Source organism: Ahaetulla prasina, chromosome 4 (assembly GCF_028640845.1).
Source record: "Ahaetulla prasina isolate Xishuangbanna chromosome 4, ASM2864084v1, whole genome shotgun sequence".
Lineage (NCBI taxonomy): Eukaryota > Metazoa > Chordata > Lepidosauria > Squamata > Colubridae > Ahaetulla > Ahaetulla prasina.
The window spans coordinates 75715223-75728173 of NC_080542.1; the positions used below are offsets into that span (position 1 = coordinate 75715223).

General features: G+C 36.0%; 1 protein-coding gene across 1 annotated transcript in view; it reads right to left on the reverse strand.

Annotated features, from left to right (window-relative positions):
• Positions 1 to 3869: 3869 nt before the first annotated feature.
• LOC131197679 (uncharacterized) overlaps positions 3870 to 12951 on the reverse strand; it is a 208153-nt gene continuing 199071 nt past the window's right edge. Inside the window, exon 2 of the mRNA XM_058182031.1 lies at positions 3870 to 4279. Coding sequence (XP_058038014.1) covers positions 4038 to 4279 — 242 coding nt within the window. The 3' untranslated portion in view covers positions 3870 to 4037. The remainder of the gene's footprint in view (positions 4280 to 12951) is intronic.

Sequence of the window (12951 nt, forward strand, 5' to 3'; positions counted from 1 at the left end):
CTTCAAAATCTTTGTGCATCTTATACTCCGGTGCATCTTATAGTCCGAAAAATATAGTATCTGTACTTGATTTAATTAACAGCTTTATATATGCTGCAATTTTAAAATTCCAGAGTTATAGCCTTAAAAATACATTCATTCAGTTAATAATTTCTGTTAAAAAGGTTAGGTGCATTCCATGTTTCCTCAAGTTTCTGATTCTAGACACAAAATATCAACTTTTCCTATACATCATTTCTCCATAGCTGTAGTGAAACCCTTGAAAAGCAGATATAAGAACACAGTGGTAACACTAAAGTCCTGAAAAATAACGTATTTCATAATATTATTTCCTCAGCACTGAAATCTATTTTATTTGATTGTGTTTTAATTTTCTTGTAATTTTAGATGCCTACTTTCAGGTAGAAAGTTGGCATATAAATAATTTAAATAAAGAATCACAGGCTTATTTGGAAATGTTACACTAGTATTAATTTAGTAGCCTATAAATAGCTATAAACAGCATTCCACATTCATTATTGAAATGAAAAATATCAGTCAAAGGTTTAGCTGCAGTTGTATTTTTCAGCTATGTATAGACAGGTTCTCAAGGAAGAAGGTTCTAGTGGTGTAGAAGCTGAGGTGGTAAATCAAATGTGGTCCCTAGACACAGAGTTTGCTGTTAGATCTTCTGAGAATACAAGAAGGAATCAAGTTGCACATTTAAGGGATTAAGTGGGAAGGGGGAGTTGGTGCCTGACATAGGAGATAGCGGATGACAATTTCCATGAATGAGTGTAGATTTTTGGATCAGAATGAGTCTTTTCTCACCACCTCAATTTCAATTCAGCTGAACTTATTTTTTATTTTATTTTATTTTTATTGCATTTTTACAATTAAAAATATCTTACTCACATATTAAGTATAACTGCGACCATTTACAAACCATAACATTCCAATTCAAATACACTCTACATTTTTATTATACATTTTAATTCTACTTCTATTTTGTCTATTTTTTTTATTTTTCTGTTCTCAGTCCAGTCGTACCACTTCTCCCATATTGCGTAGTATTCCGAGTCCATTTGTCTTTTCAGTTCAATTGTCAGTTTGTCCATTTCTGTAAAATTAAATACTTTTTTAATTACTAAACCTTCAGAAGGTATATTTGTATTTCTCCAGCACTGCGTAAAAGCTGTTCTTGCGGTTATTATGTGTAAGATGATGTATATTATTCTTTTATTGTATTTTCTTTTAACTATCCCTAGGAGAAATAGTTCTGGGATGTATTCTATCTGAAGTCCTAATAATTCCTGTAACCACCTGTGTATTTTCTTCCAATATTTTTTTCATTTCAGGGCACAACCACCATGTATGACAGAAGGTACCTTGTTTTTAACCACATTTCTAACAGTTCAGGTTTAGATTTGAGTATATCTTCACTAGTCTAGAGAATGCCAAATGCCAGCAATAGAATCTTTTATACTGGTTCTCTTTGTACATTGCTGATTTAGTTATTTTATAATTTATATTCCAATTTTCCCCCCAGTCCTCCAATTCTATTCTATGACATTTTTTGCCCATGCTATAACTCCCTTCGTTATATCTTCAGTTCTATCAAATTCTAATAAGTAATTATATATTTTTGTTATCAATTTTCATCTGGGCCAATCAATAATTTGTCCAATTGTTGCGGCACAATCTCAATTCCATACTCATCCTTGTCTTTTTTGTACCATGATTGAAGTTGCAAGTATGGCCCTGTTTTTCAAATTCCTGCCTTCTTTTTAGGTTCCCTTGATTGTCTAGAATTTCATTATTTTTGACCATTTTACCTATATCCAGAGTGTTAGGGTAAATCATTGTTTCCATCGTTGATAATCAACTGGGGATTTTCATATAATGTTTTCTCTTGATCTCTTGCCATATTTGCATCAGAGCTTCCCTTACTTTATGTCTAAAAAAAATATAAATGAGATTTTTTTCTCCCTGTCCCATAGGAAGGCATGCCATCCTTTTTGTAGGTCATGTCCTTCCAGTATAAGTAGTCTTCTGTTTCTCAGGTTAATCCACTCCCTAACCCATACCAATGTTTCCACTTTATAGTAAAGTTGTCAATCTGGAAGCCCAAAACCACTTCTGATTCTACTATTCTGGAGATCTGTTAATTTTATTCTTGCTTTCTTACTTACCCATATAAACCTTGTCATAATTCTATTCAAGTCCGTAAAGAATTTCTTATCCAATTTTATGGGTATCGTTTGAAAAAGGTAGAGCAGTTTCGGCAAAACATTCATCTTGATAGTTGCAATTTGGCCTAATATAGATAGCAGTAGTGCCCCCCATCTTTCCAAATCCAATTTTATTTGTTGTATCAATTTCACATAGCTGTCTTCTTTAATCGAAGAACACCTTGCTGTCGCCAAATTCCTAATTATTTAATTTCTTTCCATACTCTATAGTCCCAATTGTTCCTCTAATTCTCTTTCCTGTTTTAATGTAATATTTTTAACTATCATTTTTGTTTTTGCTTTATTAATTTTAAGGCCCAATATTTCTCCGTATTTCTCTATTTCCCGTATTATGATAGGTCCTATCTCCTTTGAGTCTTCAATAAAAAATACCAGATCATCTGCAAATGCCTGTATTTTATACTTTTCCTTTCTAATTTTGGTTCCTTTAATCTCTGAATTTTCTCTAATTTTCTTTAATAGCGACTCTAATGTCAAAATGAAGAGCAGAGGTGACAGTGAGCATCCCTGGCAAATTCCTTTCATTATTTCAAATGGTCTTGTAATATCTCCATTTATTATAATACTTGCTTTTTGGGAAGAATATACTGATTCAATCATTTGCTCAAATTTATCACCAAATTTCATTTCTCTAATTTGCTGAATCATGTATTGCCAATTTAAGTTATTGAATGCTTTCTGCGCATCCAGAAAAACAAGTGCTACTTGTTTCTCTCGATGGGCTTCATAATATTCTACTATGTTCAATACCGTTCTTATATTATTTCTGATTTGTCTCAATGGGAGAAAACCATTTTGGTTGGGATGAATAATCTCATTTAATTTTTTTTTCATCCTGCCCGCTATTATAGTCATGAAAATTTTATAATTGGCGTTCAAAAGTGAGATTGGCCTATAATTTTGGATTTGATTTGAATCAGTACCTTTTTTTAAAATCACCATGATATATGCTTCCCTCCACGATGTGGGCATTTTTGCTTCCAACAAAACCTCATTATACAATTCTAAAAGTATTGTTTCTAATAGTTCCCCTGTGTTTTTATAAAATTCCCCTGGCAGACCATCTGGTCCCAGAATCTTATTGTTCTTTTGTCTTTGAATCACTTCTTTTAGCTCCATAAATGTTATCTCCCTATTTAACCACGTTCTCTTTTCTTCCTCCAATATAGGCATACTTTCCTCTTTTAAATAGTCATTTATTTTATCTATCTTAATTTCCTCTTGTCTATATAAATTTTCAAAATATTTTAAAGCAATCTTTTTTTATTTCTTCTTCCTTGTTTTGTAAATTTCCTACCTCAACTGATGTATTATCCTACATTCTTTTTCTTTTTTAAATTTGTATACCAACCATCTTCCTGGCTTATTTGCATTTTCAAAGAGATATTGTTTTGTATGTTTAATGTTTTTTGCGTACTCTGCTTGTTCTATTAAGTTTAATTTATGTTTAATTAATGTTAACATTTCATTGGTTTGTTCATCGTCTGGCTTTACTTGAAGTTTTTTTTTTAGCTGACCTATTTCTTTCAATAATGTATCCTGTGTAAACGAGGCATTATGAACTCTAGCTGACCAAATCATGGAGGCTGAAGCCAAACACCCTGATTCACTGGCCATTGTTTTGGGAGATCTAAACAAGGCAAACTTAAGGAAAGAACTACCAAAATACTTTCAGCATGTCAATTGTCCCACCAGAGGCAAGAATACTCTAGACCACTGCTATACAACACTAAAAGATGCCTATCGGTCTTTACCACGTGCAGCCGTAGGACACTCTGATCATTGCATGATTCACCTTGTACCTGCTTACAGGCAAAGACTTAAAGCCATAAAACCAATAATTAAATCAGTGAAAACCTGGACGGAGGAATCAGAATTAAAGCTACAGGCATGTTTTGACTGCACTGATTGGAATATTTTTAAAGATACCTCTGCAGACCTGGATGAACTCACAGATACTGTAACATCATATATCAGCTTCTGTGAAGACCTATGTGTACCTACAAGGAACTTGCGAATACACAGTAATAACAAACCTTGGTTTACACCTAAACTTAAGCAGCTACGACATTCCAAAGAGGAAGCCTACAGAAAAGGTGATAAAATGCTGTACAATCAGGCCAGAAATGCACTAACAAGGGAGATAAGAGCAGCAAAAAGAAGCTACTCTGAAAAGCTAAAGAATCAATTTTCAGCAAATGAACCAGCAAACATGTGGAAAACTCTTAAAAATATCACCGGCTATGGCAAACCTCCTTCCCAGGCTGAAGGTAATCAACAACTGGCAGATGACCTGAATGAGTTTTACTGCAGGTTTGAAAGGAAACTACAGCCACCTATCTCCACAACCCCCATCTCAGACACACCAACAACAGCCAAGCCTCCTACAACTGACCCCATTTCATTGGGTTCACAACCCCTAGTGATCACAGAAAAGGAAGTGCAGGACTGCCGACGCATCAGGCATTTGGTGGGCTTCTCATGAAGGCTGCTAACGAATGACAGACTCATTGACTTCTCGGGGTGAGAGCCTGGAGAAAGTCTGGGATGAGAAGCGCCAGAGCAAATTCCAGAGCCCCCTTTTATTGTGTATAGGTAAAAATGGGTGGTTACAGAAGGTAAGCAGGGGAGGTTACATATTAGCATATATTCAACATGTGAACACGTGACTGCAAGCACATACACAAGCCTATGATTTTGGGAGAAAGCTCGTAATTCTTGGGAGGAGTTTTACCATGAGGTGGCTCTTTGTTTCTCTGCTTATTGCCTACGTGGTACAGTTGCATATTGTAGCAATATGGTTATAAGCACAGCTGAGCAAGATGAATATTTTATGTGTGCAAAGCAGTTTTCTTATCATGTCCGGTGTTTCCCGGACAGGCTTTGTAGTTAGCGTTTCTGAGCAGTTTGCAACAGCAAGTGTGGATACATTTCTACAGAATGTTCAAATGTAGCGAGACATGGAAACATCACAGTTATGGTTATGTGGTTGGAACAGGGTATGCAGTAATACACATACAATGGAAACTGTCTGCTTGCAACTTTTATGGCTAATGCAAAGCAGAATTATCTGACCATTGCCATAGTGATTCCCAACAAAAGGTGTTGATACATTTACTGGCAAACATCTCTGCAACCTTGGCATCAAACAGATTTCTGCTTACATGATAAAATTAGCCAGACTTACTTATGCTGATACAAGCAATTTCTCAAAGAGATGCTTATATTTGCACATAAGTAATTTCATAAACAATTTCACAAAGGGGTTCATATGGCATAATATCGCAACACAGGACCTATTTCACAGACAAAAGCCAGGAAAAGCTCCAGGCCCAGACAAGATAACTCCTTCTTGCTTAAAAGTCTGTGCTGACCAATTGGCCCCCATCTTCACCCACATTTTCAATAAATCACTAGAGATGTGCTATGTTCCTTCTTGCTTCAAACGCTCTACCATCATCCCAGTGCCGAAGAAGCCCACCATCAAGGAACTGAATGACTACAGACCAGTTGCTCTAACATCTGTAGTCATGAAAACCTTTGAAAGGCTAGTGCTTTCCTACCTGAAAACCATCACGAATCCGCTCTTAGACCCCTTGCAATTTGCATACCGAGCAAATAGATCAACAGATGATGCTGTTAATATGGCTCTGCACTACATCCTACAACATCTTGAGTCTCCAAAGACCTATGCAAGGGTCCTTTTTGTAGACTTTAGTTCAGCATTCAATACCATCATTCCAGACATTCTCCTAACTAAGCTAAACCAGCTACAGGTATCGGAACAGACTTGTAAGTGGATCACAAGCTTCCTAACAAACAGGAAGCAGCAGGTGAAGCTAAGCAAGATCACATCAAATACCTGTACAATTAGCACAGGGCCCCCAAGGCTATGTGCTCTCCCACTTCTCTTCTCTGTATACCAATGACTGCATCTCCAATGATCCATTTGTTAAGCTACTGAAGTTCGCAGATGACACAACAGTGATTGGTCTCATTCGAGACAATGACGAATCCGCATATAGACGAGAGGTCGAACGACTAGCCTTGTGGTGCAACCAAAACAATCTGGAACTGAACACACTCAAAACCGTAGAAATGGTGGTAGACTTTAGGAAAAACCCTTCCATACTTCCACCTCTCACAATACTTGACAACACAGTATCAACAGTAGAAACCTTCAAATTTCTGGGTTCTATCATATCGCAAGATCTCAAATGGACAGCTAACATCAAAACATCATTAAAAAGGACAACAAAGAATGTTCTTTCTGCGCCAACTCAGTAAGCTCAAACTGCCCAAGGAGCTGCTGATCCAATTCTACAGAGGAATTATTGAGTCTGTCATTTGCACCTCTATAACTGTCTGGTTCGGTTCTGCAACCCAACAAGAAAAACACAGACTTCAGAGGATAATTAGAACTGCAGAAAAAATAATTGCTACCAACTTGCCTTCCATTGAGGACCTGTATACTGCACGAATCAAGAAGAGGACCGTGAAAATATTTGCAGATCCCTCGCATCCTGGACATAAACTGTTTCAACTCCTACCCTCAAAACGACGCTATAGAGCACTGCACACCAGAACAACTAGACACAAGAACAGTTTTTTCCCGAAGGCCATCACTCTGCTAAACAAATAATTCCCTCAACACTGTCAGACTATTTACTGAATCTGCACTACTATTAATCGTTTCATAGTTCCCATCGCCAATCTCTTTCCACTTATGACTGTATGACTATAACTTGTTGCTGGCAATCCTTATGATTTATATTGATATATTGATCATCAATTGTGTTGTAAATGTTGTACCTTGATGAACGTATCTTTTCTTTTATGTACACTGAGAGCATATGCACCAAGACAAATTCCTTGTGTGTCCAATCACACTTGGCCAATAAAATTCTATTCTATTCTATTCTATTCTATTCTATTCTATTCTATTCTATTCTATTCTATTCTATTCTGTTGTTTCTATTTCTCCTTATTCCTTTTTGACATATAAGTTATTGTTATACCGCTTGTATACACTTTCATTGTATCCCATAAATTCTACAGGGAGGTGTGTTGTTTTTCATTTACATCGAAGAATAGGGTCAATTCGTTTTTAGTCTTCTGGAGATATTCATTCTCTTGTAATATCTGCAGATTCAAAGTCCATATTTTAATTTTTCTTTTTAGACCTCTCCATGTCATCCCATCAGAGGGTTATGGTCTGCCCAAATGTTTGGGGGAATCCCTACACTTTCTATCTCTTTGCTTAATTCTCTGTTTGCCTATACCATATAAATTCTTGAGAAGGATTTATGATGATTGGAATAAAAGGTAATTTTTTTCCCATTAGGGTTTAATGTTCTCCACACATCAATCAAATTTAACTCCTCAACCATATCAAAAAATGTTTTTGGTAGTACATTCCTCTTTTTTTGCTTTTTCATCACTAACATAATCTTTTTTGATGTTTACTACTCCATTGTAGTCCCTCACTGTGCATATGTTTTTACAGCCTGTCTCAATAATCCTTTCATGGGTTTTCTTATAAAACTCCCTCTATTTTTTATTAGGGGCATAAATATTAGCTAGTAACATTTTAATTTCCCCTATTGTTTTTTTTTCTTTCCTTTTTTTTCCTTTTTATTTTTTTATTGAAAAAGTTTTACAAAGAACAAATTTTTAATCCACTGTTCCCCCCCACTTCCCCCTCCCTCCTCCTTTCCCCCCCCAACCCCACCCCCCGAGACTTCCCAGGACAAAATGCAGGGTATAACATTTATCAATCATAAGCTAAAATACCACAAAAATCTAATTCATATACACATTCTCCCAACACCCCCTTAACTCCCCTTTCCCATTTAAACATATACATTAATATATGCTATTCATAACATTATTCATAGACTATTTGGTACTTTTTAGTCCAATACTTGTTTTTTTTTTTTTTTTTTTTAAAGTTTTTATTGGTCAAAAAAAATTTATGCAAATACATATCAGGTATGGTAAATTTTCATTTTTCTTATACATGATAAGAATTTTACTCAAAATTTTAAACACATACAACAGCCATATGGCAAGCAGGTGATACGAAGTAGCTAAGTTTCAATCTTACACAATAAGGAAGGGTCAAGAATAATCAGAATATCATACGAAAGAGAATAAGGAAAACCAACACAATACCAAATATCTTTGTCACTTCCTAGTTTTGGATCTCAGAACTCTGGGTTCAGCCTGACCCAACTCCAGGGCCGCAACAGCGGCAGCCGCCTCCGCCCCATGGTCTATAACCTCCCCTTCTTCAATTCCTGGGTCATCTAAATCCAGGAGGGCTTTGTGTTCCTCCACGTAGGCCGCAGCCTCCGCAATTGTACTAATTTTTTCGTAATGCCCTCCCGGAAAATCATCAATCCCTCTGGCATCAGCCATCTGAAGCCCACTCCTTCTGGTACAATTTGCTTGATAAAAATAATATTTCTTTCTCATTTCACGTACCTGTCTGGGAATCTGCCTCAGAATGGCTATCTCCTGCCCCTATAAGTCAGTGCCCCACTCCTATGTTTTCTAAGAATTTCATCTCTCGTCTCTCTTTTCACAAATTTGACATGAACCTCTCTAGGAACTGCATGCGTGCGTGCATATTGTGAATTAACTCTATAAACTCGATCCACATCCCAATTCATAAAATCAACACCTCTCCCAAGAAATTCTCCCAACAGTTTAGTCACAACATCTCTCAAGTCTTCTTGGTCCACTTCTTCCAAATTTTGAAACCTAAGAAAATAAGACATTTTATCCATCTGTAGTCCAAGCACAGCATTGCTTGTCGTCTCCCTCTTTCTGCACTGCCCGCATCTCACCCTCAGACCTTCCTCTTTCTGCTTATTTTCTGCTGAGACTTGTTGAGTATCCTTTAAATCCTTTTGGATAGTCACAATTTCTGCTCTTATTTCATCCAGTTTCTTGTCCATATTAGATAACTTTTCCAGAATTCTCTCCATTTCTCCAGCAGTTGGTCTCTGACCTTTGCCATTTAAAAAAATTTTTAAATCCTCAGGCAAGCACAGTATCCTTATAATTTCCTCCGGATCCACCAGGGGCACTCACAGGAGCAACGAGTCCAGAGTACAGTTAGTCAACCAGGAAGCCGAAGGAAGTGATGTCATCAAGATTCTCATAGTGAAGGCGGAAGCTGGGCGCCACCATTGTTCCCCAGAGGAGGGGGCCTCAAACCCTCCCTCCTAAATTTCTCCATCACCTCTTTCTCCAGAGCTCCACAAAACCGGTAATCTTGTTATTTTAAGTTCTCCTCTCTCCGAGTGATTCAGACTCCTTCCAGTCGCAGGGAGAAAACCCCCGCACTCCGGAGTACTCCACTCACATTTGCCGATATCCCCTTCCCTTCTTCATTCCTCAATTCTTCTCCGTTCCCTGTTCACCACCAGGCTGCTGCAATTATAAATCCAAAGCCCCGGTGTCACCGAGCACAGCGGCCCAGGCGACGACCAAAATAATGGCCGCGGCCTGTGGCCTCCGAACCCCGCCGAGCCTAGGACGCGCCAGCATCGGTCCCCCCAGTCCTGTATATCGGCTGGGAGACCCCTGGCGAGCCGTCCGTGCGGCAGGTGTCCTTTTCGGAACACCTGGCCCCTAAGGGCCTCGGCGGCGGCCGGATTCGGACACTGGAGGCAGGAGAAGCCTTCCAGACGTCCGTTGCCACCGGATACCGGAAGTCGTCTCGAACATAATCAATCCACTTTCTCCACTCCAATACATATTTTTCTTGTGAATATTCTTTCAAATACACAGAGATTTTTGCCATTTCTGCTAAATTTGATACTTTAAGTGTCCATTCTTCAAGCGTAGGTAAATCATCTCTCTTCCAGTATTGTGCAATCAAAAGTCTCGCTGCTGTTATTAGATTTAGAATCAACTTAGTCTCTATAACTGTACAGTCTGTAATTATACCCAATAAGAACAGCTGTGGAGTAAATTTTATCTTCTTTTTCAAAATATTCTGCATAATCCACCATATTTTAATCCAAATTGCTTTGATTTTTTTTACAAGTCCACCATATATGAAAATAAGTAGCATCCTCACATTCACATTGCCAACATTTGGCTTGCATATTCGGATACATACATGCCAATTTTTTAGGGTCTAGGTGCCATCTATAAAACATTTTATAAAAATTCTCTTTTAAACTTTGTGCTTATGTAAATTTGACATTTCTAATCCATATTTTTTCCCATGTTTCCATCATTATAGGTTGTTGAATATTTTGTGCCCATTTTATCATACAATCCTTAACTAATTCTGTTTCAGAGTCTATTTCTATCAATACATTGTACAAACTCTTAATGTGCATTTGACCTTGATCTCTAATTTGTTTTTCCTCATTTTGCATAAAACCAATGTTCTCATCTAATCTCCATCTAGCTTGCAACTGTCCATACTGAAACCAAGTATAATTCATGCCTACATCTCTGAGTTTGTTTAAGGATTTTAGTTGTAGCTTACCCTTTTCTACAAAAAGAAGTTCTTCATAAGTAACCACCTCTTGTTTTTGTTCTAAATTTATATTCTCTATCGTATGTCTAGGAATTACCCATATTGGTATCTTATAATCTAGCTTGTATTGATATTTCTTCCATACCCTTAACAAAGCATTTCTAAGAATATGACTGTTAAAAATCTTATCCACTTTCGTATCATAGAATAAATAGGCATGCCATCCATACAACTAATCATAACCTTCTATATTTACAGTTCTTTCCTCTGTTGAATTAAACCAATCACTGATCAATGAAAGAACAACTGTGTCATAATACAATTTCAAATTTGGCATTTTTAGACCCCCTCTTTCACGTGTATCTTGCATTATCTTTAATTTTATTCTAGGTTTTTTACCCATCCAAATAAAATTACTAATCCCTTTTTGCCATTCCTGCAAATTTGCATCCTTTTTAAGTACTGGTATCATTTGAAACAAAAATAAAAACCTAGGCAGAACATTCATTTTTATTACTGCTATCCTTCCCAGTAAGAATAATTGTAAATTCTTCCAATGTTCCATTTCCGTCTGTACTTTCTGCCACAATACTTCATAATTATTTTTATATAATTTCACATTCAATGCTGTATTATATACTCCTAAATATTTAACCTTGTTAACTATTTTATATCCAGTTACTCTTTCCAATTCATCTTTTTGTTTAATATTCATATTTTTAGTTATTATCTTAGTCTTCTGTTCATTCACTTTAAATCCAGATACCTTACCATATTGATCAATTATCTCTTTCAAATATATAGCAGAATGAATAGGTTGAGATAAAGTAATAACCAAGTCATCTGCAAACGCTCTCAATCGATAGTCTTGATGTTTAATTTTTATTCCTTTATTTGGCTTGCACCAAGTAATCTATTCAATAAAATTTCTAAAGTTAAAATAAACAATAATGGAGACAAAGGTCATCCCTGTCTTGTCCCTTTCTCAATTCTAAAAGACTCTGTTAAATTATTATTAATTATTATTTGTGCTGTCTGCTTCTGGTATATTGCTTTAATTGCTTGTATAAAATAGTCTGCAAATTGCATTTTTTTCTATTAATTTAAATAAAAACTACCAGTGCAATCTATCAAAAGCCTTCTCAGCATCCAAAAAGAAGAGCGCTGCTGGGACTTGGCTGTTCCTTTCCAAATATTCCAATAGATTTACAATATATCTCATATTATATCTCGTTTGTCTACCCATAATAAATCTTGATTGATCAGTATGAATTATTTGACACATAACTGGCATCAATCTATTTGCTAATATTTTAGCAAAAATCTTATAATCAGTATTCAATAATGATATTGGCCTATAATTTTCCAGTTTATTACAATCTTGCTCTTCCTTTGGTATTAATGAAATAAAAGCCGTCCTCCACAAGGGAGGCACCTCCCCTCCTAATTGTATTCTATTAAATAGTTCCTTCAACGGTTCTACCATTTCATTTTGCAAGTTCTAATAGTAAACGGCCGTTAGACCACTGTTCCGGGCGCTTTCTCATTTTGAGCTGTCTAATTGCTAAAATTATTTCCTCTGAGGTGATAAGTTGATTCAGTTCTTCCATTTGCTCTACTGTAAGCTCACACATACACCTTGCTCTTGTAAGTATCTTTCTATATGTATATCTTTAATCAAATCTCCAGCATATAATTTTGTATAAAATTCTAAAAAGGCTTTTTTAATCAAATTTTGTTGGAATACTTCTTTACCTCTATATTCTATCTTACCAATCATACGTGATTTCTGCTTCTTTCTTATTAAATAAGCTAACCACCTTTCAGACTTATTAGCATTATTAAACGTATTATGCTTGACATATTGTAAATTAGTTGCCACTTGATCTGCCATCATCATATTAAACTGTACTTTTAAAATATTTATTAATTCTTTTGGTTTCTTGTCTTCTGGATTCTTTATAAGAACTGTTAGTTACTGTTAGTAACTGTTCCTTCTTTCTAATTTCCTCCTCTAACTCCAATCTTTTTTTTTTGCAACCTATTTCTGTATTTATTATTCATTTGTATAAGTACACTTCTCATAAAAGCTTTGCTTGCATCCCAAACTATCTCAATAGATGTGCCTTTTTGCATGTTCATAATAAAAAATTCTTTCATTTGTTTTTTACACTCTTCTACATTTTGTTCATATTTAAACAAATTTTCATTCAATCT